The sequence below is a fragment of the Tauraco erythrolophus genome, chromosome 3, assembly GCF_009769465.1.
Source record: "Tauraco erythrolophus isolate bTauEry1 chromosome 3, bTauEry1.pri, whole genome shotgun sequence".
NCBI lineage: Eukaryota > Metazoa > Chordata > Aves > Musophagiformes > Musophagidae > Tauraco > Tauraco erythrolophus.
Genome location: NC_141467.1, coordinates 27,176,193 through 27,202,123, shown reverse-complemented (window position 1 = coordinate 27,202,123; position 25,931 = coordinate 27,176,193). Strand labels below are relative to the sequence as shown.

At 41.0% G+C, this 25,931-nt stretch overlaps 1 protein-coding gene across 2 annotated transcripts in view; it reads left to right on the top strand.

Annotated features, from left to right (window-relative positions):
- Positions 1–25,931, top strand: part of GRB10 (growth factor receptor bound protein 10) — a 109,018-nt gene that overhangs the window by 36,824 nt on the left and 46,263 nt on the right. Inside the window, exons 3-4 of one of the 2 annotated variants that reach the window (XM_086609092.1) lie at positions 17,220–17,436; positions 20,465–20,606. In XM_086609092.1, coding sequence (XP_086465218.1) covers positions 17,220–17,436; positions 20,465–20,606 — 359 coding nt within the window. Of the gene's footprint in view, positions 1–17,219; positions 17,437–20,464; positions 20,607–25,931 lie in introns of those variants that run through there. The other variant, XM_086609093.1, reaches the window with a different exon arrangement.

Sequence of the window (25,931 nt, the reverse complement as noted above, 5' to 3'; positions counted from 1 at the left end):
ACTAAGAATACCTGGCTAATAAATTTCTGTGGTGTTGGGTGAATGTGAAAATAGGCTTTTCTTAGTGGCAAAGTTTTGTTTATTTAGGTACCAGCATGATTTTCTATGTTTAAAGAATGATTAAAAGTTCATAACTGAAGTTAGACTTAAGATAGCAAGAATTAGTGTAAAACGGGGCAGGGTTTGAGTACAGCAACATTCTGGTTCTTTCTGTAAGCCCTGCATTTGTGCAGAGTGCACTGCCTGTACCCACAGCCCATCCTCACTGAAAGAAGGCGATTTGAAGGCAACGAGTGACCTTGGACCAGCCGCCTGCTATATCGACAGCAGAGTCTTTGTTGGGAGGATGGTTCCTTCTCACTTGTTTTGGAAGTTGCATGGAGTAACAAACCTCCGAAGTCTGCGCTGTGGGGTTGCACAGACTCTTAACACTCATATGTGAATGAGAGATTGCAAGCTGTAGCAGTTAATGATGGCAGCAGCAGCAGACCTGGCTCCCATACGTTGTTAGTTGGCCCTCTATACCTCAGGCAGCTATAAGATGCTCAGAATAATTGGACCCGCCTAAGGTTTTGATGAAACTGGACTGCAGAAATCGTCGCAGGACACTGCAAAGTGTATGTTTCTTCACCTGAGTGCACAGAAGCAGTGATAGGTTGTCCACTCCACGACCCCTCTAGTAGGAGTTGTGAAATACTTGCTGGGGTTGACCACTGTGCCTCTGCGGAGCAGGACAAAGATTTAGAAGCACTCGTCAACAGGTGAGCTGTTACATGGGATGAAACAAACTGCTGTAGATGTCTGTCTACGTTTTCCCCATCAGCAAAATGAGCATACTGCTACTGCAAAACTTCTGTCAAGTACATGGTTGAGATCTGCTTTGTAGTGTGCATGCTATTGTTGAATGTGAAGTCCCACATTGTTCATGGTATTAAGTTGAGCACCTGTTCCGAAGAGATGAAGTCAAGACTGAAATGTGAATGTACATAAGGTTGTATCCTAATGTTTAGGATAAACCATGAACTGTTGCTTTGACATGGTGAGAAGCCTTTCTGTAGATTGACTTGTTTGTGTGCAGTGTATGACATGGAAGTGGTGAAAGATAATGCAGCTTCAAAGTACTCTAAATGTGCTTTGATAGAAGGTGCATAGTTCTTGACTCACAGTAGGGAGGGGGTCAGTGAATTAAGCTGCAGGGTAGCTGAAGCTTTCTCTTTATGCGTATGGGGGTTGAAATCAAAGTTGGGAACAGTGACCAGCCTTGCAAGTTGACCTTGGAATATTTACTAAAAAGAAGAAAAAAAAAAAAAAAAAATTGGCCTTAAATGTGGGATAACGAGATAAGGGAAAACTACTTGAGGAATAAAGCATAGTGAAAAGCCATGGAGTTTCTTTTAAGATGGTTTTAGTATGTAGCTGAAGTGAAACTATTGGAGGAGATGTAATTAATTTTCATTACTGTAGGAGCCGAGATGTCTGCTAATACAGTATTTATGTTTGTGGTAATATCTTTCCACCATTGTGTATCTCTATAAACCTTCTGTTTAAAAAACTGACCAAACAAAGCAAAACAAAAAAAAACTCTCAACCCTCCCTCTGTATGGCAACAGTGCTGAGCCGTTTGTGCCAGGATATGTCTCCTGCTGTTTTGGCTGGTGAAACGCAAAACAGAGAGCTCTCTTTATGAAGAGCAAGTTTAGAGATGAATCTTGGCAGATCGTTGGCTCCAAGGCAAATTGAGACTATCGAGGAGAAATTGGTTGAAGGCACCAGCTAGAGTGAATGCATCCTTTTTTACAGAGAGGGTGTTTGAGCAAGAGGACTTGGTGATCGCAGAGCTGATGACTTTGCCCAGAAAAAAGATGTACTTTCAAGTAGGCTGTTCTCAGACCATTTGCATTCCCCAGGGTTTGGTGTCTCCCAGGGGTTTGGTGGTACAGCTGTGCTGGCACATTTCCTAATGTACTTGTAATAGCAAAAAAACCCACTTTCTCCGAAGGAAGTTTATTCTGGTTTGACAAGTGAAATGAAATGCAGTGGTAAAAGCATTCTTAGACACTTATACTGGGCTAGAAATACAGATATTTTAGGAGAAACAGTTGAAATGTGGAGTCATTTCTACTGAAGTGGTTGCAAGTAGCGTTTTGCTTGTATTTCAGGCAAACGTGCAGACCTATACAGAGGGAGGGCAGTGAATTCAAGAGATTAATAATGTTGAATGTTGCGTGTGTTTCAGCTCCAGCCTGAGATAAGTCCTTTTGAGGTTTGTGCCATATACACACAGAGGGAGGCTCAGCCCGCCGCCAACAAATCTGACAGAGATGAGACAGAGAAGAAACACTTTGGTACTGTTAAGTTGATGGTTTCAGATCTGTGAAGTGGAAGAGAGGTTTTTAGTGCCTTGGGTTAAATAGCTTTTAAGTAGGCTTGGAAGAAACTTAAGGGTTTCTATCCCCAAAACTTTTATGGATATAGTATTACCAGTATAAATTTGTAATCCCTTTACAGTATTTTATACCTGTAACGGGTCCTTGTAAATAGATTCAGTTGTCCTGGACAAATGCTGCTGTTTAGCATACCTCACTTGATTCACTGACCTGATAGAAATAATGTGAGTGCTTTTCACACATTAATGAATGCCTGCCTGAAAAACATTGGTCGAAATACTTGACATGTCTCATGCAGGCAGCTAGATTATTTCAAGATGCGTTTTATTGAGAGCGTATGGGAAGAGAGAGTCTTCTAGTGCATCCTCAGTTTTGGAGGGGCCAACAGACAGTCTAGCTAATGAGGGCAGAATTGACAGGGGTTGTGGACAGAGTAGACACTATAGAGGTTAATATGGTAGAAAAGATAAGTGGCTTTCAATGAAATGGTACCCACTGTGGTGAAAGAGAAAGACAGTAAAAATCTGAAATTTGAGTAGAGTACAAAAACTACCTCTCAAAATTAGTTCACTGAAAGTTGAAAGGAAGTCCACGTGGGATGTCCGCTCTGGAGAACTGTTTGGGATGGAGAAAACTTTGAAACAGATTCTAGTGCTTTCTGCAGTGTAGAAGCTCTTAGTGCAGGTCTTGCCTGTTCTCAAAACATCAGTTGAGGTTTTATCCATGTTATGATTAGAGTTAAGAATGTATGGGTGCATAAACATCAGAAAACAGAAGGAACCTTCATTAATTTTTAATAATATAACTTTAAAATATTTTTTAGGTAACTGTACATTTTGATGTTGTGCTGCAGCTGCCGTGGCTTGTACTTTCAGTTGTATATTTGTCAAATAAGGAAATAGTCTGTGCTTGTTTTTTTCTTTTTCTAGTCAGATGGTCCTCAGGTTCATCTAAGAAAAGATTGAGGAACATCAATAAAAATATGTTGCCATTCCAAAGAAAACTCTTGAGTTTTTTAAAGAGGAGTAAACCAGCAAGAGATAATATTGTAGCATTGCATTATTTATGGTGCCTGTAGCTTTGAAAAAAAAAAAAGTATTGCGGTGTTAAGACTGCCCCAAAATGAACTGGAATGGTACACTTCTGTAAGTCTGTTTTCTTACATTGTCTGTAAAGCAGATATACTCAGCTTGGGGCTTGTATTAAGCTCATGTAGTAAGAGGGAGGAGAAAAGAAAAATCTGATTTCATAGCTTGATCAAATAAGCAAAATCTGTAGAAAAACAACTCTGTAATTTGTTGTCAGTTCTGCACTAAAATTTTTCACCACAGTGCAGCATTGTAACAATAAACCTCAGTCATCACTGTCTTTGAACTAATCTGACTGTGCTAAACAGTACAGTATTTATTTCTGTGAAATTGTGGGAGCCTGCTGAGCAAATCTAACAATTCAGGAGCAGTTCTCCATGTTTTCTCCAGACTTCCTCCACCTCTTGGCCAATGATTTCAACCCTGTTTTCTGCACGCATTCAGGTGTCACCATTTGTCACACCCATCTGCAGGCTAATAAAACCTCCCAACCTACTGGAACTTAAAAAACAACTTTTTTTTTTTTTTTTTCCTAGGCTAGTGAATTAATGTGGTTAAGCCAATGGGAAGATAGTGGTGGAGGATATAACTGAGAGAGGAGAGGCAATGGTAGGATACTTGGGTGTAGCACCAAGCTGTTAGGCAGTCTAAAACTGACTCATCTAACTTCCAATAATGGTTGTGCAGTGGGTGAATAAACCCATGCATTTCACCTTCAATCTGCTTGTGAAAAAGCCAGAGGATAGGCTAGCATTCAAAGTACGCAGTACGGACAATTGGATGTATAACACTGCTGATATAGTACATGCAAAGCAATGTGAGGCATTATTTTTATTCTTCAGCTTTAAGAGGTTTAGGGGTAGAAGAAAAGCTCTAGTCAAGGAGGAATGGATTGCGATCATAGAATCGTGTTGCCCAGACAAGTTGTGGATGTCCCATCCCTGGAAGTGTTCAGGGCCAGGTTGGATGAGGCTTTGAGCAACCTGGTCTAGTGGAAGATGTCCCTGCCCGTGGCAAGGAGGTTGGAACTAAATGGTCTCTGAGGTCCCTTCCAACCCAAAGCCTTCTGTGAGTCTGCCTCACTGTGCTGCCAGTTGTTCATTAGAGCGCTTCACTACGGCAAGCTGTGTCATCTGAGGATACTTTAGAAATGTATCATTTCAAAGCAGCTGATGTTCTTGCGTTGAGGGTGAAGAAGTTTGCGCCACTTTCCTTAAAGCCAAGAAGCTTCAAGGGGAAGATCAGTCTGAATTTGTTAATGTATTTGAGTCTCTTTGGGCCTATTAAAAAGGACAAGATTCTGTCAAGCTAGTTGTATTTTCAGCTGAAAACCAGACTTAAATAGAGCAAACCACCTAAACAAAAAAAAAAAAATTAAAATACGGCATGAGACGTAGCTAAATTTAGAGTTCTTATAACAGCAAGCAACTGCTTAAGTAATTAAAGTATATAAGGTGCTACTGACCAAAGCAATTAGTTATGTAATTTCATTAATGGTATTAAGATTGCAGTAACAATATTTAAGTCTTTCTGTCCAAATCAAGATTGCAGGCAATTTGCGACGTGTACAAGACGAGGTTAGCAGCAGTGCAGCGTTACGGTGTGTTACAGCACCACTGTCTGAGTGGATCTGTAACTGCGCAAGAGCCTGTCTTGAACTGGCTGTCTGTCTTGTTGACGCTCCTGACTGGTGGTACGCGTTGCTTGCGAGTTCCCATGCATAGGCATCTTTATAAGCTTGTATGTTTGAGAGCTTCTGTATTTGGAGAAGGCTTCATGGGGGCTGCTGATTTTTTTTTTTTTTTTTAATCTCTGCAATTCAGTTATGAGCTCGCTGCTATTCAACAGCAAAAGAGATTTACTCTTATGTTTTTGTGGTTTGTCCGTAAGTGGCTGAAAAATCCTGGAGAGCTCAGACATAATAAAATATTCCAAGTCCCTCTGAAATCTGAAGTGCCGCAGGTTTCTAAACGACGAGGCCTGCAACTTGAAGGCAGCTAACGTGGAGTTGCCAACGTTACTAAAAAGCCATCAAGAAAAGTCCTTCAGAGCGTTAAAGCTTTAAAGCGACGCTTTTTTGGCCTTCCTTAAGCTCTGTCCTCTTCACGTGTTGCCTCTTTCTAGGTTTAGGGTTTTCTAGGTCTATGCATATGTGGGCGTGCTTTTGGTGGAGGAACCAGTCTTCTCTGCTTTTCTGGGCTGTATTTCAGACGTGAAGTGGAGCGAGGTGAGCGAGTTTAACCTCTTGCAAACACTGAACCTGCACTCACAGGTTTCTGGGGTGTCTTTCCTAAGACGACTGGGGGGTGATTTCGGGAGTTGCAGCACTTGTTGAGTGCACCGATGACATCCTTGTCGCAAGGAGAGTGCCTTGTACGGAGCGATGCTGTGCTAACAAAGTACCCGTGGGAGATGATGTCTCGTGTCCTGCTTCCAGCCTCATTTTGTGGGGATGCAAGGAGGTGAGGCTGGAGCTGGGAGTCCCTACCCACAGCCCGGTGAAAACAGACCAGATGGAGAAGAGCAGTGGATTGACTTCCCAGAATCGTGAGGTACCCCGAGTACCCAAACTGGGAGTGCCCACACTGCGTGAAATCAGGCGTGTGGGTGTCGTGAGGAAAACAGGTGTAGTTGGCCAGTTGGTTTTGGATTGCATCAAGCTGTGATGAATCTTCTGCGTAGCACACCTGCAGCCGTGGCTTTGGGCTGAACGCTATCCTGACTTATTTCAACTGGCGCAGCTTGCCCGTGGGATGTTAAATGGAGACGGACCGCTTTTTGAGTAGCTGGTTTAAAAAAGTAAACTCTTATTTGGTGAGTCTAGAAGGGACTTGACTACATTTCTATTTTTCTTAGGCCTAGATAAACTTAGGCTGGGATCATTGCTCTTCAATGAAGATTTGAATGGTAAATTCAGATTAGTTTTTCTTTTGTATTGTTGCTGGTCTTGGGGGATTGACTGCAATGTTTTTTGTTGTTTTTTTTTTATCAGGGTTTGACTTTCAGTTGGGTTTTTTGCTCTTATTTGGTTGTTGGTTTGTGAGGTTTTTTATTTTTTAAAAAAAAAGTTTGGCTAACAGGCGCTCTTGGGGTCAGCGTAGTCGCAGCGGAGGGAAGCGTTGCGGAGCTGTTCTAAATGACGGGTTTCTGCATCGGCAGCGTCGGGTACGGACGCTTTCGGCAGTGGCTCTGCACCACCATTTGGGATGCGACTGCAGCAATATGCTCTGCCATCTGGGGATCCGTGCGGCAGGACTGTGGCGTTCCCTTCTCACGCAGCGGAGGTTCGTGCTTCATTACGGCAGTAATTCCTCACAAATTATCCACCCTTTGCTGGCAGGGCCAGGGGAGAGCTCCTTGTTCTGCACCCAAAAGGACTACTTGATTTTTCTGACGCGACAGCTAGGCTGGTGTGAAGGGAGAGCCTAAAACAGAGAGCCTGCTTGAGGACAAAGTGTGTGCCGATGAAATTAAATGCATGCCCCAAAACGTTGTTTCCTTGGTAGAGCAAAGAAACATAGTGAAAGCTTCCATCGACGTGCTGCCAAGGCAGTACGAGGACATCTGATGTCAGGTGCCGGATTTGGAAGTCCCACGTCTGAGGTTCTTAGGGGACATTTTTGAGGCTATGTTGCAATTCCAAACAACTCTCTCCCCCTTCACTGTCTTGTGGATCATTTACAGAATTGACAATTGGAGTTAATACTAAACTATTAAAGCAACTGGTAAAAGAAGCCAAAATTATTCTGGCGTTAAAGTGTTTTACTGTTTCATATGACTCGTTCTGTTAACTAAACTCATGACTAGAAGTACTTTAAGTATGAATTATTCCAATTGTCTGCTTTGTAAGAACGTGGGTCACAGCTAGATAACTATTATGTGCTGAAAACGCAATCTTTAATTAACTCGGAGGAATAGCTGATTCATTAATTGCCGTATGTAACTTTTGGAACTTGTATTACATCCTCTTAAACATGCTGTCTAAGCCAGCAATAAACCTGTTCAAAGCAAATTTTAAAACTCATGGTTTAAAGTTAGTAGGATTAAAGGTTAGCCTGGGTATCAACTGATGAGGTGCATGCTTAATTTAACAATAATGTTTCAGCATCAGCTCTGGGGACCCAGTGAGAAAGGCTAACGGACTTTTTGGGTTAATCCATCCACTTTTCACTTGACAGCTTTATTTGCGTTGTCACAGAGTGGCTTTGAAACGAAACCCCCCGATGCGAGAAGCGAGGGCTTTCCTGGCTGCTAGGTGGGGTGTTCCCTGAGCAGGCGGCGATGCTGTTACCGAGCAGCCACCGTCACGGGTGCTGGGGCAGGCAGGGCGTTTCAGGCTTTGGCTGGAGCTGCGCAGCAGCATGTGAGGAGGTTACCCACGATGTTTCCCAGAGCGCGGATAAAGCTTGGGAAGCTTTCTTGGCAGGATGGGAGGGACTAATCTGTGCAGTGGTACTTATATCAATTTGTAAGGATTGTTCAACCGGGATTATTTGGCTGGGCATTACAGTATTTTAATCAGGGAGGGTGAACATGGATTCCCTAAAAGAAAGCAAAAGATGCTTTGACTGTGTTTTTAACTTTGCCTTTAATAGCTTTAGACTTGTAAGGTACGTGGTAGCTCTTCTCATTTGTCTGAATTTTTAACTCCTTTTTGAACTCTGGCTTATCTCTTAGTGTTACTCATTTGTATATATTTGATTTGCACTCTCGTTATTGGGTGTTTTTTCTCTGATGTGGGCAATAAGAGAAATATCTAAGTAAAACTTTAGAAAAGCATTATGAGTAGGAATGTGTATATAGGAAACAGTAGAATCGATTTTGAAAAACAGTAATATTCATTCATGTAAGCATAAGGAAAATACACTGTACTTTAAAGCTTTTTATTCAGTTTCCTCAATGTAAAAGTATGTAATCTTAATAAAAACACAACTAAAACTGACCTTTGTGTCAAATTGCAGCTCTCACTGATGCAGGATATCCTCTTAACGCCATTCACCCATAAATATGACTGTCTAACACAAGATGTAGCCTACCATGTGGCCAGCGGACAGTATTTTAACTCATCTATCCATTGCCATCCAACATGGTGCTTCCTGAGTTCTAACTTGGAAGTACCTTAATGACTCAGTAGGTTAACACGGTTTTCCCCGTTAAGTGGAAAGTTTAAGTGGATTTCCTGTTTGGTTTTGTGGGGGCTGCACAGACTAGGAGCCGTTCTGCTGCTCAGGTGTTACCCTGACCACCTCCACTTGAGAGCCGAGTGACGAACTTTCTGTAGTCATCATTTTGGGACGTACTGCCAGAACTGCCCTTCCAGTTTCTCTATAGAGATGATGTGCCAAGATTGAGGCGTCCAATTAACCTTACCAGGAAGATAAGGCATAAGCAGAGAATCCCTGAGTTGGTTGGTGTGTCTGTGTTTCATGCATTCACTCATGCTCGCTGTCTTTTGGGATTTTTTTTTTTGTTGTGGTTTTTGTTTTGGGGTTTGTTGTTTTTTTGTTTGTTTGTTTTGTTTTTTCTCCTGAGTAAAGAAAGGGCCACAATAAGGCCATAGGTACATGACTATTACTTGCATGATCATGACTTAATCTTAAGGTTTCCCCCTGTTCGTGTCTCCTTTTGGGTCAGGAAAAATCAGTCTGGCCTGCTCACCCGGTGGCATATCAAGTCTTTCACTGATGGAACTGCTCTATCCTTCTTGAGGGGTTTGGTTTCTTTTGAGGATTCGTCTACTCTGACCCCACATTTGGCCTTGCGAAGAATATCCTGTTCTGTCTGCTGTCGTGCTGGTTCTCTCCTCAACTGATGTGTTTTTTTTTTTTTATCCTCTGTGTAACTGAGCATGTTTTCAGTTTTTTTCTGTCTTGATAAATCCAACTGCAAGTGCTTTCCTTTTAAGATCTTCCTCAGACTTTTTCTTAAACTAATGAAGTAAAAGGAGGTGACATGAGAAAATGGTACAGGGAAACCACCGAATCTAATGTTCGTAGAAGAAACTGGTAACATCCGCAGCGTTCTTGAGAACGAATCTTCTGACTGGATTTTGTAATTGTCCAAGGAACGACAATTTCCCAGTGGTCTGCTTAACCTCGGATTCTGCTTTAAGTGATCTGTTTACTCAGTATTTACTATACAGCAGTGGTTCTGTAAGCATGGGCTTGCAAACAGGGATCTGAAAGGGCTGGCAGTCACTGGTAACTGCTGTTCTCAGGAGCTCCGCCATCAGCGATGGCTGGACAAGGGTGCGTGGTGTCCTCACCCAACAGGAGCCAGTCAGCCCCACTGGCTCTGCAGTCACACGACATCTGCTGTTGTCCTGTTTGACTCTGGGTTCAAACTTTGACCTGATGCTTCTTTTAGGAATATACGCTTTTTTCCTAGGTTTGCGTGTGTGTGTAGTTTTTTAAAGCTGCAAATTACCTACTAGAAAATGAGTATCAGGAAGATTGAATCCCAACTTTGTGTTCTCTAACTGAGGTGGCGCGGTCTGGAAAGGGGACTGGCCTTCACTTGCATGTTTTATCTCTTGTGACTGTAATAACGCTGGTATGTATATGCATAATCAACATTCTAGATGGCTTTTAGATGTTCACCTTAAGTTTCAAACCCTTATTGATGCTATTAGTGCTTCAACACCTGTGCCTCAGGCTTGAGCGAGGACTCAGTGGTGGAGGTGGTGATGCCCATGGCCAGCAGTTATTTGTCAAGGTGGCCAACATCCATCCACTCCACAAAAGGGCTGATATGACTCTTGACAATTCTTGTGTTAGAAAGGGGAATGTGCACACTAGGAGGCACTTCTGAATGTTGTCTGTGAATAACTGGGGCCTCATCAAAGGGCAAAACAGTTAAAATCATCAGAGATGTGCTTTGCTTTAGTTTCTCTCTGGAATTAAACAAACCAACCTCTCCTTATCCACCCTCACCCTGTCAAATACCTGACTTTCATCATCTTTATGATGTCCAGTTGTTAGGTATGTGAACTGGGTAACTGCTGAATTTTTCATTTTTTAGCTCTACATTTTTTTTTTGTCCATCAGAATTCTTGAAACTTGCTTTATGTGATAAAGACTAATCTGAGGGTACAACTTCATTCCTTCCTGCTATAGAGCACCCATAGCTGTTTGCTCCTGTTACTTGTTAATGCTTTGATTTTTTTTTTTTTTTGGCTAACACCTTTCATATGTAGCTTATTCCTATAGCTGTTACCTAGCAACATTAATTTTTTTCAGTTTAGTTTCTGTCTTCTATTTCAAGAAATTTATAAGGTGTGTTTTAAGAATGTTACTGGACTCCAGTCATGAACCCTTACTAAAGAGATGTTTATAAAGTGAATTCTCTCTAGAACCTGTAATTAATCTGCATACATTTGGTGTTAGCCTTCTCAGCCTTGTTGGTAGAAGTGAAAATTGACGTATGTGGGATTTAAAAATTACTTGGAGAATACTGGAGCAGTTACAAGTTCCCTGTTGACTTCTCTGTGTGGCACTTCAGTGTGCTTAAAGAGCATAGATGCCTATCTCGATTTCATGCTCTGTTACTGACCAGCGTCTCTTCTTCTTGCCCTTCTTTCTACAGCATGGTCCATTTAGCATTTTGGAAGCTGCACATACACTGATGCGACACTTTGTAGGCCAACCACCATAGTTACAGTACAAAGTAGAGGATTTCACTTAAGATGATAAACGTTAGGAAGTAGAGGAAAGGATTCTTGAGTGCAGAGTCCCATAAGGGGACTCACAGAGTGCATGAATTTCTGGAGGCTTGGGGTTCAGGCTTGGCAATTCTAATTCAAACTGTAAACATGGTGGTCTTCGTGATGTTTGTAGGAGATAAAGTTGGGGTTGTCTTCTGCCTTCAGTGTAAAGTAGCAAAAACCTTCCAGCCTTTGAATATTCAACCAAGGCAATTTTGATATTTTTTTTTTTTTACAATTGAGTGGGCAGTGGACCTGGAGAACAGTGTGAACACATAAGGTTTACAAGTGTTTCTTCGTATTGTCTTTTTGTTTCTTGTGCCAAACTACCTTCTGTGTGTACTTTTTAATAAAGTAGGAGGGGGGAGATTGCATAGAATTGGAGCAAGTATGAGGAACTGGAGGGTGTCATTAAGCTGCAGCATCGATATAGAGGTCACTGGGGGAGGGAGTTAAAGGACGTTGTAAGAAATCTGCTTGGTATCATCCAACTTCTGTTGCATGTGTGTCTCAGAGGTGTAGCAGCTGCCAAGTCCTAAATGCATGAAACTGTAGGGGGCTGTAGGTAACTCTTTCAGTGTACAAGAGAAGCATGTCCAAATAGGCAGCTGGTGTCTGGCATTAGTGGAAGATGAAACAGGTTATGGAGGGAGGTGAGACGTTTGTGTAAACATAGCAAATGTAGTTACAAGTTCAGAGGAAGAAGGGAAGAGAGGAATATGAGTGTTATCTAGAGTGAGCTTTTTGGGTGCAACGTTACAACTGTGTGTTGTCAGCAGTGGTATATTTTCAACAAGTTTTAGTGGTTGGGATTTCTGAAAAATCCCATCAAAACAGCATTTGGACTTGGAACTGGAGGGACATGCTGAATTCTGGAGGCTTTTGAGGGGATCCTTTGCACAAGGAGTTTGTGTGCACATCTCGCTGTGGTAATCCTTACCTGGATGGCGGTTTCTGATCATAAAACATGAGATTTCCACCATATCAGATACCTTGCAAAACATGCTTATATCACCGGTATGCATCAGGATAACTTATATACAGTTTTAGGAGATTAGAAATGGGACATTGAGGTGAGTACCATAATATTTTATGTCCTTTTTTCTTTTAAATTCTGGTTAAGTCCCTCTGTTCATTCTAATGTTAAGGTATTTTCCCTGTATTAGCTGTAGTTTACATAATGTTTCACTGGAACATCAGTGCAGGATGCTAGGGTATATGCAATTCTACATTTCTTTTGCTGTTTCTATCTGTCTTCTTGAGGGTTAATTACTGTGTGCAGGAGGGCCTGCCTCAGCACTGTGATATCATCCTCTACTGAGCTAAACTAGAGTGAGATCTTATGTTAGTTTTATCTTGGTGTCTTTGCTTTGTCAAGCAGGGTCTTGAACATGCTGCACTTAAACTCATTTTGGAGAAACTGATTCCTGGAGTTAGGCTGTTGGGTAGGAACAGGTGATCAGTTAATGCCTTCCTTACTGTAGTATGAAACACTTGTTTATATACATGCTGTTAGACTTGATATAGCATCAGACTTACTTCCATGGAGACTGAAAAGTGGTATAGCCTTTTAATAAATCTGCTGAATTCCTAGTAGCACTCGCATCGGTCTTCTGTGAACTGATATGAGGGATAATGCTGGAGAATTACATTCTGAAATGAGCAAACAAGAAGGAAATTATTTATGTATGTACGCATACATTTTTTAAAAGCTCTTAAATCACAGCTCGCTTAAGTCCTGTGATATTTTTCATAGTATTCCCTGTGAACTGCAGACCATATGCAAAAGGGAAGGGTGCTTGCTGGGCTGCCATATAGAGACATGAAACACAACCTGCTCTGTAGTCCAAAGCCGGGATTCTTTCCGTGTTCAGCTTTTATTCAGTAAACAGAATTTCTGCAGTGCAATGAGCCCCTTGACAGCCGTGGAAGTACCTGCTTTCTTCAGAAGGCTGGCACGGATGAAGCTGAGCGAGGCTCATTTCAGCATTACACCGCTTCAGAATAGGCAGGATCCTTCTCAGTTCCATTAGCTGAGATTGATGTGTCAAGGCCAACAACAACCAGAATAAGTAAATAAATTAAGATCTGGGGCACAGAGAAGGTCTAGAAGCAGAAAGATAAGTGGGACATGGTTAAGCACAGATTAAAGTTTGCTCAGGCCTAATTGAGGGATTATCGTCCCTCCTGTGGTATGCTACAGAACATTCAAATGGTGTTGGAAGTGCTTTTGTTTTTCTGAGAATATTTTAGCTCGCTAGCTCAATAGAGGGTTTATAACAAAGTTTTCTTCTTTCCTTGAATTGAACTTTTTTTTTCTCATAATTGAAATAATGATTTACTTTACCAAAAATATTGCTTGCAACATCCAGTGGAGCTGGTTTGTGAACAAAGCCAAAGTTTAACAACTTGTGGGCAAAGAAGCAAAATGAAGTTGAAACAGCTGCCACTGTGTGCACTTTGGTTCAAGCTTGGGAAAGAACATTGTTTGCAGACATACCAAGTATTTTCTTACGGTATAAGAGGTCTACAAAACTGTCAGTACCCCATCCTCCACCAGAAGTATGTCAGAGCTAGATTTTACCAGTGCTTTCCTTTAAAAATTACTTTCAAAAGCAAAAGGCTGCTTGCATGTTTGTGCATGGAAGTGATAAGCTACCCTCTATGCTGCTCAATTGAGAGACGAAAAAAATAGACCTTGAATATCCACTTCCATACTCCTTGATTTTACAGCAGAACTCAATGCAGATTAAGGAAGATACTCTGCCTGTTATAATCTACAAAGGTGATTCTTCCAGGTCAGTCGCAAAATTTGTGTGCACATACTTAGAGTAGCAGCGTGATACCATGCTCAGTGGCTCAAAGCTCAATCATTTGCATATTTTGCTGTTAACTAGCAAGCCTCAAAATCAGTTTTGTCAGCTTTTTTTTTTTTCACGTAGGATGATCTTGATAGAGGCTGGGTTCTCACTGATTGATAGAGAAAGATACTTCGAAGGATTTCACTGTATATGGAATTTCATTCTGAATAGTGTACCTGCAAATGATTGAAGTGGCTTAGAAATCCCATGGATGGCTTGTTAGATTCTTATTTAGTTAAGCTCTGTAGAGAGCCATCACAAGTAACGTACTGGATTACTTGGCAGGCTGAGACATCTGCTGGCACTTCCAAGGTAGGCTGCAGCAGTGAGGTTTCCTATTGCAACTTGCTAAAATCTCTCCAAAACGTAATGGTATTTACTAGTAAATGCTTCTGTATAGAGATGAAACTGTATGAAACTCAAGATTGCAGGCTTTGTCTTTGGAAAGCTTAAGGATCTGTGCTTCTGCAAAAGTTCTATAGTAAGGCTGAGGGCTATTATTAGTAGTGCTGCACCCGTGGAGAAAAAGAGCTGACAGAGGAGTGAAACCAGATTCTGGACTTCAGTGCAGCATATTATTAGGAAAACTCTATATGCATCTCGTCAGTGCCTGTCCTGTTGGAAGTTGAATTTAGGTGTGTAACTGATATGCTTAAAAGCCTGCTAATGGTAATTCAATGCTTTAAACTGTATACTTGGTTTGCTTAGTATTTTGCATGAAGTGCCTCATTTTATGCATATTAGACTTTGTATTACATCTTTGTGCCTATTTGACTGTTCAGGGATAGCTTGAGCAGACTCTTAATCGTTTCTTCCATGTAACAATCATCTGAAAACTTAATGATCTTGCACGCTGATAGCTTTGTCTATGTTAATAAATTAGCACCCTGGGGGACCAAGCCGTATGGACTTCCACAGAACGTACCCCTTGACTTTCTTCCCTTTCTGCTTTTCACCCTGCTAAACAATTGCTGTTAGTTGCTGTAATTTACTCCCTGACTCTCTGGCCAGGGTCTGTCTTTTATGTCTCCTTCATCCAACCCCTAAGCTTTTACTTGACAGCCATCTGACACCCTACAGCTCTGTCTTCTGGTGCTTTAGATGAATGATAAAATTCAAAAGCCTTGTAATTCAGCCTCTCCCTCTTTATACTCCTACTCCCTTGGCTGTGATTGCTCAAGAAGTGTTTTCAATATGTCCTCTCCAAATAGGATAAGAATCTGGAGGATGGAATGAAATTTAAATTGCAACTCTGTCTCGAGATCCCTAAAAATAGCAGGAAATTTATTGTAGACTTTTTCTGAGCAAAGCAACGTCTAGATTATTGAAAATGCATGAATTAGCTGACAGAGAAGATGGTGTAGCCTAGGGAAGGTGAGTCTTAGTGGTAGCTGTTAAGTACAGAGACTGAGGGGAAATAACAATAAAGAAATGAAACAATAAAAACGAAATCTACCTGTTTGTGGATTGATGTTTTTTTTGGTTTTGGGTTTTTTAACACGTGTTCCAACCTGTGAATCCTGTGAGTACGTTTTCAGTGAAGGCTAAGGGGGGTTTTACTTCAGTCAAGGGCCTTCTGACTTTCCGTGAAGAACATAGTATTTCAAGTCATTAAATAGAGCTCAGATGTAGGTACATGACCAGCACCTGTTTAATTCTGAGCAGAGCTTTTTTGGTTCATCAACACCGAGAGCTGGGGTTGTCAGCATCCTAAACAATTGCTATGTAAATGCCCTGTTCAGATGCCATTATGGGTATGGAGGCGTGTTGTTGGTGGACAGAAATTGAGTGGTGCTGGTTTCAGTTATATCCTGAAGCTGAAGAAAGGTGATGTTGGTACAAAATCAGTTACAGTATCTCAAATAAAGTATTGTAATTGATCACAAGCTGAATAGCTGCTCCTGGTGGTTTGTTTACCTAGAAGACATGGCAAAAGAATGGGTATCAGAAAATATTTGGAGTGAAAAGCATATTTTAGCTACATAGGGCTGTGTAAATATTTGCTGGCTCCATCGCTTGGCTCTACTTTCCATCCGTGTCATGAGTTTTGCAAGACAAGGTTTGTGGGCAGCAATGGTATATTTTATCAGGCCAGTTGATACAGCTGGAAAATAAGGGCACATTTTTGGATGCACAAAGTTGTGTTTGGTCTGAAGTAGCTGTTCAGGCAGTGGCTGTGCAGTAACCAGAAGCAGATACCGATGTGTGTGTTCGTCAGCCCGCTGAACTCCTGATAGGGAGTGACGTGTCTTGTGGCTAGGGAGTAATTACAATACTCTGAAATAGGAGTTCAGAGAGCGGTTAGTGCAAAGGGCTTGCAGAGTTTTGTTGTCTTGCAGAGTGATTATGATCGTTAAGGAGGAACGAATGAGCACAAGTTACCTCTTTACTGTGAGGTAAGGTGGTGTATATAGAAAGGTTGGTGCACTTTCTAGGGACCAGTGTTCTTCCAACCACCCACGCCGCATCCCTCGTTAATTTACTTTGAGCTCTTCAAGGCAGGAGTCTCTCTATCACTTTGCAAGAGCAATGATACAGATCTTTTTAGAAAGTCCTTGGAGTGACAGTTAAAAGCTTGCGTTGGCCTTCAAAATACCCTATTGCAAAAATAGACAGAAATACAGAGGAGGTTTTTGACAAACTATAATAATCACTTTACAACATGTGTGGTGGAGGAGCATGTCTTCCACCTGTTGACTTCTGCAACACTGTCTTGGTTTTTTCTTCTAAATTATTGGATCTTGCAAAGTGTTTATCATACTGTGTGACAATCTTAACTTCACACGTTGACAAGCTGATCTGAGGTATTTTTAAGTCATATACTTTTGAAATGTATGTCAGTTTATCAGTTATGTGAAGGAGTGTTTCACATTAGCATTGGCATTATTAAAAATCTCACCAAATTTTGGTTATATATACAGTAAATACTATAGTAGAAATATTTCATTCTTTCAGTAGCTTGTCTCCAAGGAAGACAAAATAAATGTTCATTGCTTGCTTTTATTAGCTGCATTTTTCTGCTCTAAAATAAGTAAATGTTTTCTGCAATAAAAATATGCACTGTAAAAACAGAACTATAAAATTATGTGATAACTTTACTGAAACTTAGTCTTTGGTCTTTCCAGACTTCTTTTATCTGAGACTTCCAGATGTGTTATGCTGCCTTTATTTTGTCTTTCAGATGACGATGTGGACCTAGAAGCTTTGGTAAACGACATGAATTCCTCATTTGAAAGTTTATACTCTACATGCAGTATGCAGTCGGAAACCACTCCGCTCCTTCAAAATGGTCAGCTCAACCGCAGTCAGTTGCCGTCCTCAGGATCCGGTGCACTGCAGCCCGTGTCTCCGAGGCAAAAGGTGCAGCGATCTCAGCCGGTGCGCATCATGGCAGTCAGGTAGGAACAAGGGACTTGCCTCCTCTTTGTTAAAGTTGTCTTCAACTAGCTTCAAAAGAACTGCCTTTGAAAGTAGGAGACAGAAGGAGTCTAGTGGTGGTAGACTGGAATTTTGCGTAGGAAAAAAGATGTACCAGGTAGGTGAAGGACACAAATTTTCCATGTATTTTATAAAATGCAAAAATGTCACATTTTAACCCTTTTTTTAATCAATGGTTATCATACCTGTAGTAGCAGACATGTTAGAAGCGTATCATTGGTACCAATTCGCAGAAATGATGTCCATATTTGAATTTATTTCCAAACTGTTCTCTCGGGTATGGTGTCTACTGACAACTTCTTGGTTTTGTAAAACATAGGAGATATGTAGATAGATGAGGGCGCATTTAGCTAGTTTTGATACACAAAAAATACCGCTCTCTGTGGAGGTTTCCTGAATGGTCCAAGACAAATGAAAAAGGATCATCTCATAGTTATTTAACTTTTCTTCCTAGAGCACTTTCAGCTCTTTCAATTCAGTGCCTTGTGTGAATCATTTAAACACTTTTTTTTTGTAGTTGTCTCCCTGTTGTCAGGATGGGGGCTTGAATTCAAGGTTCGGGTGGAATGCTCTTGGTGGTGATGGGAGAGTCTATCGGTGATGCTGAGGGTCTTAAAAGCTTCTTTTTAGGCAGCAGGAGGAAAGGAGCTGCTGACAGCATGAGTAGGTAAATTGCCTGGATCAGAGAGATTTGGAGTTTTCCTTTCCTTCTACTTAAGTGTCTTCTCCAAAAGAAGTGAGAAGTAATAATAATAAAAGAAAAATCCCAGATAACAGAAAAGGTTGCTCCTCATTCTTTACGCTGATGTATTTCCTATAGCAATGGCATTCTTAAGACAGGCAGGTTTTCTGTATGAATGGGTAGTGGGTAGTATGCAGTACTGCAATACATGTAGCCAAGTCAGCTGATGATGCAATAATTTTTACAAGTATTTCTTATTTAACCTTGAATAAGGCTGTTCTAGAAAAAGCAGTCTCTAGAGTACTATAACTGTCGATGTTTTGTAAATGTCTCGATCACAACATTTCATTTCAAGTATTTTGGGCGTTTCACATGCTTAGCAACTCTTTTTGGAGAATACTCGTGCCTTTCTGAACTTTGTACTTCCATACGCACGAGAACATCGTGTGTTTATTGTTAAATAAAATAATGGCAAAACTTTTATTCAGGGTTATCTAGATCCATTTCCCATTCAGTGGAATGGCTGTGTCTTTTTTCCTCGGCTAGAACAGAATGGTTGACTGTGGTAATTCTCTCTTAAGAGCACAGGTTTATGTGCGTGTTGGTCAGGGAGTAAATGACGCACTGCAGCACTATAGGCAGAACAGAGCACAGCGTAGCGAGTTCTCATTTTGAGAAAACCACACGTTTCGAATTATGTCTCGAGCCCATCATTCCACTTCTTATAATGGAAGACAGTCAAATACTGTCTGTAACAGAGCACTGTTACAATCTTACACCATCCTTTACCCCGTGCTGTAGGAAAGTGCATATGTGAGTGATGCAAAAAAAAAAAAAAAAAAAAATCGAGCAGATAAGTAGTTGTTTGCATAGCTCATAGTTGTGGTTGGAACCTGCTATTTATGGCAAAAACCCAGATCTGTAGGGCTCGTTCGTGGAACACCAAGGCAACAAAATTGCAGGATAGAGTTACCTGCGGAGCAGATTTCCCAGTAGTTATATCAGCCCCTGGGTTCTGGTGCAGGCAGAGACAGTGACTGTGCCCAGAGTGGGACATACTGCCAGGGGAAAACCCAACAGTTGTCTCCCAAGCAGCTCTGTTAAGAAGGCTCTGTTTGTTGAAGGCATGGGGAAAAAATGAGAGCAAATTGAATTTTTAATCATTCACATTCCAAAGGCAATCAACCGTCTCCTGGATTTGACAACTTCCACGGTTGCCACTAGATGGAGCCTTCTGCAAAGGCGTTGCAGACCCAACTGCTGCAGGGTCACCTGGGGCGTCTTCAAGGACGATGCCCGAGCAGTAGGAAAGCCTAAAGCAATCTGTGTGGTCAGGAATAGGCCTTACATCTTTTTAGTCTTGTCTGTGGTAAATGGTAGGCTTTAGTTTTCCTTCTGTTGGTGTGGGCAGTACAAGTATATGCAAACTGGCACTTCAAACTCTGTTGGTCCTACTTAAGACTCCTGAGGTGTATCTCAGGAGATGCACATGAAATGTCTGAGTAGTAACCTTACAACTAGGATAAGGTGGGAGGGTGTAATTGCAGTTTATTGCTCAAGCTGAGTCTTTGCATTTCTATCTCCAGGAAGTGCCAAGTTGCTTGGAGATGTAATCTGGTATTGTAATGAGGTGACTATATTGGTTTCAGTCTCAGCTTAGAGGTTTTGCTGGGGTACACCTTCATTTGCTGATCCACATGGAATCAGGTTGGATATTAGGAAAAAATTTTTTACTATGAGAGTGGTAGAACACTGGAACAGGTTGCCCAGAGAGGTGGTGGATGCTCCATCCCTGGAGACGTTCAAGGCCAGGTTGGACAAGGCCCTGAGCAACCTGATCTAGTTGGAGATATCCCTGTTCCTTGCAGGGGGGTTGGACTAGATGACCTTTGAAGGTCCCTTCCAGCCCTAACCATTCTATGATTCTATAACTCGAAGTGACTGCAGTTGTGTTCTCTTCCCTTTTCATTTTGGTTTGGAAGAGCTTAACTGTCTTTCTGGCACACAGAGCTTAAGCTTGTAAGCTAGCACTTACAACAGCAAGTACAGATGGGTATTTCTCTTTATTTTATCCACCAAAGTAATCAAGCTATAAGCAACAAAGCAAGCATAGATGTGTGGTCGTTTTTCACATGTGATTGCCTACTTTGTGCTTACAGTTGCTGTATCTGTATAGTAGTTGCTTAGAAAAAGAGTGATTTCAATTCCTTTTCTTTAGTATGATTATTTTAAATGGTGGGGCAGAAGATCCAGGCCTAGTGATGCTGGCTTGCTCCTCTTAATGCTTAGTGCTTCTGTGTTTGTAGGCGTCTTCAAGAAGAAGAACAGCAATTCAGAACATCGTCTTTGCCGGCCATCCCAAATCCATTCCCAGAACTTTGTAGCCCTGCAAGCTCTCCAGTGCTGGCCCCTGGATCTTTACCTCAGAGTCAACCTGCTAGTAAGCATGTGAGTATGGGACGAAGCTTTGTGTCACCTATTCGCATTCAAACCAGCAGTGGACTATTTCATTTTGAAGGGAGAAAGTACGTTTCAAGATAAGTAGAAACACTTGTAAGCTTTAGCTGAGAGTAGGGCAGCACTGGCTGAGAGAGTGTCTTTAAACAGGCTTCAGAGCTTTAAAAGGTGTGTAAGAACAAAGTGTAAAAATGAAGCAAATCTCTTACAGTACGTGCATGTGTGAGTGAAGCAGTAATGCCTAATCTTTTGGATTTTGTTATCCAAGGGAATGATTTAAATAATTCAGAAGTCAAGTTAATTAGCTTAGAGTTGGAGAAGGGTCTGTGAATCTTATACTGAATATTCTAGGTGCCACAAAGACACTGAATAGCTGTCTATTTTCTCTAAAGACATGATGCTGCTTGATTGTGCTGTTTTTCATGAAGCTGCTCGAAAAGCAATGTAATGTTCTTGGGTCATGTAACTAGGCACAGCTCCTTGTAGTGGGATGTAAGGAGAGCGCTGTCCCACAGAGAGCTTGTCGAGGAGCTCTCATGTGGTCCAGAGTGATAACCTCAGGGACACTGCCGACAGTTTTTCTTCTCTGTGCCACTCCACTCTCCGAGAAACAGCCATTTTGGTTTGTATCAGTCCTCGAGCATGTTTAAAGACTAAAGCTAGGTTCGAAAACATTTATTTTGTAAACTGTGCTGACTTGGCACGGGGACGAAAAGACGGGTTGCTCTTACTGACTGTTGGCTTAGAATGGTTGTGTGGTTGAGTACTCCAAAATATGGTGATGTTCTGTATCACTGCTCAGTTAGTTTGTAACTAACTTCTACCTCCGCTCTGACTGATAAATGAGTTTGGGTGGACAGTTCAGCTACAAGCAGTAGACCCTAAGGTACACCCTCGCATCTTCTGTATTGCTTTACATCACCGTAAGCAGCTGTCTGCTTTCTTGAAAGACACAGTGCATCTTCATTGGGTTTACTGTATTTCTTATATGTACAAGACAGATAATCAAATAGTGCCCTAGCAAAAAATTGAGTTATCCAGTTGTGAATTTAGCAGGGCCTCATCAGAGGCCTGGGTCCGGGCTAAGCAGAGAGGCTGTTTCGCCAAGGCAGTGCTAATCTGACTCCAGGGAGACAAAACAAGGGCCAGTTTTGCCTCCTGGCACTTGCCAACAGGACAGCAGCATAGCTGCCTTTCTGAAACAAACTGAAGTTGCTGATGAACCTGCTTTTACCTGCCAAAATATTCCCCAGTTTCAGGAATTCTTTGCCTTTTAGCTTTACGTTTTACTAAAATGAACCAAGCTACTTTAAAGATCATTCTGTAAAGCCTTAAGGACCCTAAATGATCTGTGCGTCAGTTTTCGATGAATTTAGGAACTAGTGGTTTAAGAGTACATAAATGCAAAAGTAAACAATATTTTAATGTATGTAAGATGACTATAAAAACAGAATAAAAATATTTTTTTCCTGAAGTTTACTTTATAAATTTTTTTTAAATGGAAAATTTTGACAAGCCGTTTGAAATGACATAAATATTTATATTGCATAGGTATGCTTGCTGCTGAAGTTTTTAATCAAAGACAATCCATTATAACAGCAAAACCTCTTAGGGTACGAGAATGAAGAGTTAAAGCATGTTGGACAATAGTGGCTTCTTCTGTAGATGCAGATAAACTGCTCATTTTAGTTTATTGTCTGGTTGGAGACAGATAAACACTGGCTCAGCATGAGGGAAGGATAAGAAAGCATTCTTTTCCTCTCTAATGAATTATTTTCCTCTCTTTATGAAGGAATAGAGGATCAGAACTGAAAAAAAAAGATGGACAAAAGTAAGGGGAAAAAAATAGTAGATTCAGTTTCTTTGTGAAGGAAGAAAACTAAATTTTAATACCTCAATTTTAAACGTGGAGTGTGGTTGGATAACAAAATCTGTCTGTTTAGCCTTCTCATAGGATGTTATGTTTAATCCAGTTCTAGTTCCCATCAATGGAGTCTGCTAAACATCATGAATAAAAAAATGAGTAACTTAAGAAATGTTATACATCTTTCCAACTTGATTAAAAAAAAAAAGTAAAGTTTGGGAATTCGAGTAAATTATTTTAGGACATGCTCTTGCTTAGATAAATGCTCATAGATATCATATAAACTACTGGTTAACAAAATAAGTGATGAGTTTAGTTAAAGGACTGCAACAGCACGTTTTAATGTCTGGCTGTTAGAGAAAATGAGCTCTGTTTTAAGAAAAATATAAATACATTAAATGCAAATCAAGATTAAACATAATGATGCTTTATGCAGGGTTCTCTGCTGGCGTTGAGAAGGGGCCCAGGTTAATGTAGTCATAGGGGATTTCAGAAAGGAGCGGCTATTTTGTTTGCTGACCATATGAAACAGTGGGGGGTCACTGGAGAACTGGGATGTCTGATAGAACTTCACAGGAAATGAAGTGTCGTTAGAGTTGTTCCTCATGGAACAACTGAGTCTTACTTTTTAATAATTCTGAAATACAGCTCTGCAATGATAAAACCTGGTAGTGGTTATGCAAGAGGGATTTAAAGATCTAGTTCGTGTTAAACGCGGAGGAGTTTGGTGTCATACTGCTGAGCCTTGGGCATAAAGAAATGTCAGCTCTGTTCAAGTCTTACTAGATTAAAACTTTTTCCCGGTACATTGTTCCCTATAGGAGAAGGGTGCATGTGTGAATGAGAGAGTGGGTAATGGAGCTTTCAGGTCATAAAGACTGAATTATATTTGCAGCTGAAAAAAGGAATGTCATCTTTTCTCATATGCAAAATTTTATTCACGTAGTTGGAGCTTTAGAAGTACATTTCTTGTTAAGATGCTTCTGATCCTTTTTTTTTTTTTCTCATCCAGTTGCCACTGCTTTTTTTAACAAGCAGTTCCAACATTGCTTATGCACTGCTCTGCATTTGTTTCATGCTCTTTCTTGGGTCTTACTCAAAAAAGTGCACATATCAGGAATAATTTTTTTTTTCAATATATTTTCTGAGATCTGTTGGGTAACGGTACCGATTTCACCGCAGCAGGAAGCACTATGCTATCTCCGGCTCTGCTGCCAATCAGGCACTGAATACTGCTTTTAAAACTGATGGCTGCAGGAGCGTACCACAGCTGCTCCCCGGAAGACACAACAGTGAGAAATAACAGGTCTTCTGTTATTTCTATGTCTACTAGCACAAAACTAAAAACACATGTAGACAAATGGGATAGTCATTTAATGGCAGTGTCAATATATCAGTCTGGGAGGTCAAACTAGAATGTTAGGCTTATTGAAATCATTGCAGATTTTGTTGATTTTTTTTTTTTTTTTTATTTGACTCTGGGTGATCTTCTCTGGTTTAGGATAAAAAGCTTAAATTAAAAGTTTTTTGAGTTTTTTTTTTTAAAGACACAGACAGGTTGAGTAACGGATGCATAATTTAGTAGAAAAGACTTAGAAGAGAAACAACTGTGAACCTTTAGGTTATGTTTTGAAGGCTATCCTGCACTGAGCAACCTCTGCAGTGGCGAGGTCTGGGCTGTATGGCTGTGCAACCAAACACATCTAGCAGCAGAGGTTAAAAAATTACTCGTCATTAAACAGATACATGCTCCTCAGGAGTTCAGTGGTATGAAGCTTTATTACAGTTCCTGTGGGTGGAAACAGCCCACTTTGAGCTAAGTTTTATCGTGAGAAATTTCAGATGTCAACCTGTTGATAGTGAACGGCATGTGGTTCTTTACAAGTTGGCACCGCTGAAGTCTTGGTAACGTGGTCAACTAGTTGGTGAGTCAGTAGCTACTTCAGCTACCGGAGTGGTGAGCAAGACAACTCAGATGTCTCGTGTTTGGAGAAAGTGTGACTCTTCAAGCGGTAGCTGCCAAAAAGCTCTGAAGTTCTTGAGCCGAGAGCAGTGTTGTCCATGAGCTTGCCAGGAGGAGGCTGACGGGAGAAGAGCTACTTGATCAGTGCATGCCCAAGCGTTTCCTTCATCATGTGCCTCCCTGTCCTCTTAAGTACCACCCGTCTGCCTCTCACCGCAGAGCCCCACCACGAGCCGACTTGAGCAGACCTCTGTGAGCATGTAAGCACTTTCCTTGTTGGGAAGGGCAGGTAAAGGTGGGATGTTTTCTGAGTGGCACCACGGGGCATTGCAAGACCATTTGATGGTTTGGGGTTTTTTTTCCTCTGCCTTTTCCCCCACATCTTTGTTCATAAAATGCATGTACATCTACAAACACAAGATCACCTCATGTCTGATGGGGATAGTGATTGCGGGCTGGGAGAAGGGACAGCTGAAAGTTTTTAAAACATCATTTACTTAACAGGATAAATATGTTTGTCTAAGAAAAATGGAAACCAGAAAATTACACCAAACCAAGCCCAAACATTTGTCCAAAAGATTGCTAAAAACGTCAGACAGCTAGGTTACCGCTGACTGAAGTCCATCTTTGTGTTGCTGGTATAAACTAAGAACTGGTTGGTAACTTAGGTTATAATTTCTGGTTGTGTACAAATATTTTGGAAAAAGCATGCAATAATTACATGTAGGTCACTGCGATGCCACAGGATATTAGGCTAAAGTATCTTGTGTGAGTCAATGAAGCTTTCAACTGTAAAAATAGGGCAAATTTCTCACATCCCCCCCTCTGTACAGCCCAGGCAAACTTCCAGATAGCAGTTTGGTGTACCAAAATTATTTACTCTTTCCTAGCAAATTAAATTCACAAATGGGTATGAATTAATGCCATTCTTTTTTCCAGATTTAGTTACACTTCAAAGGAACTCCTGTAAACAGACTTCTTAGTTTCAATTGTTTTAATTACATGTTACGATGCACAGGGTTTTTTTGTTTTTCTTCCCGTAAAACTTTTATATTGGCTCTTCTGAAGACAAGGATGTTGATCTCCAAAAGAGAAGCTGTATAAAAACCCCAAACTTTTGTATAGTGAAAACTTTATGTACTGTTAGATTTTGCATGTGTGACAGCAAATTTTGTACTTAATCCTGCAGTTGAATAACCTTTAGCAACAAGATGTTTTGAAAATAAATGCTGACATCAACAGGACTTGACTTTGTCTAAACAGGCCGAATCCTGTAGCTGGATTAATCTGGGTAATTCTTTAGGTCCAGGTCCAGGCACTGCCTTTAGCCCAACTATAAGATACGAGTCTTCACGGGTATCTGCCGTGATGTATCATGTTTTCCTCAAATCTTTTTTTGGGGCAAGGCTCTTAAGCTAATTAAAATAAATCATTCATAGATTGCTCTGCAGCGTGTTTAACTTGGATGCCTTTTTTTAAGAAAGTTGTG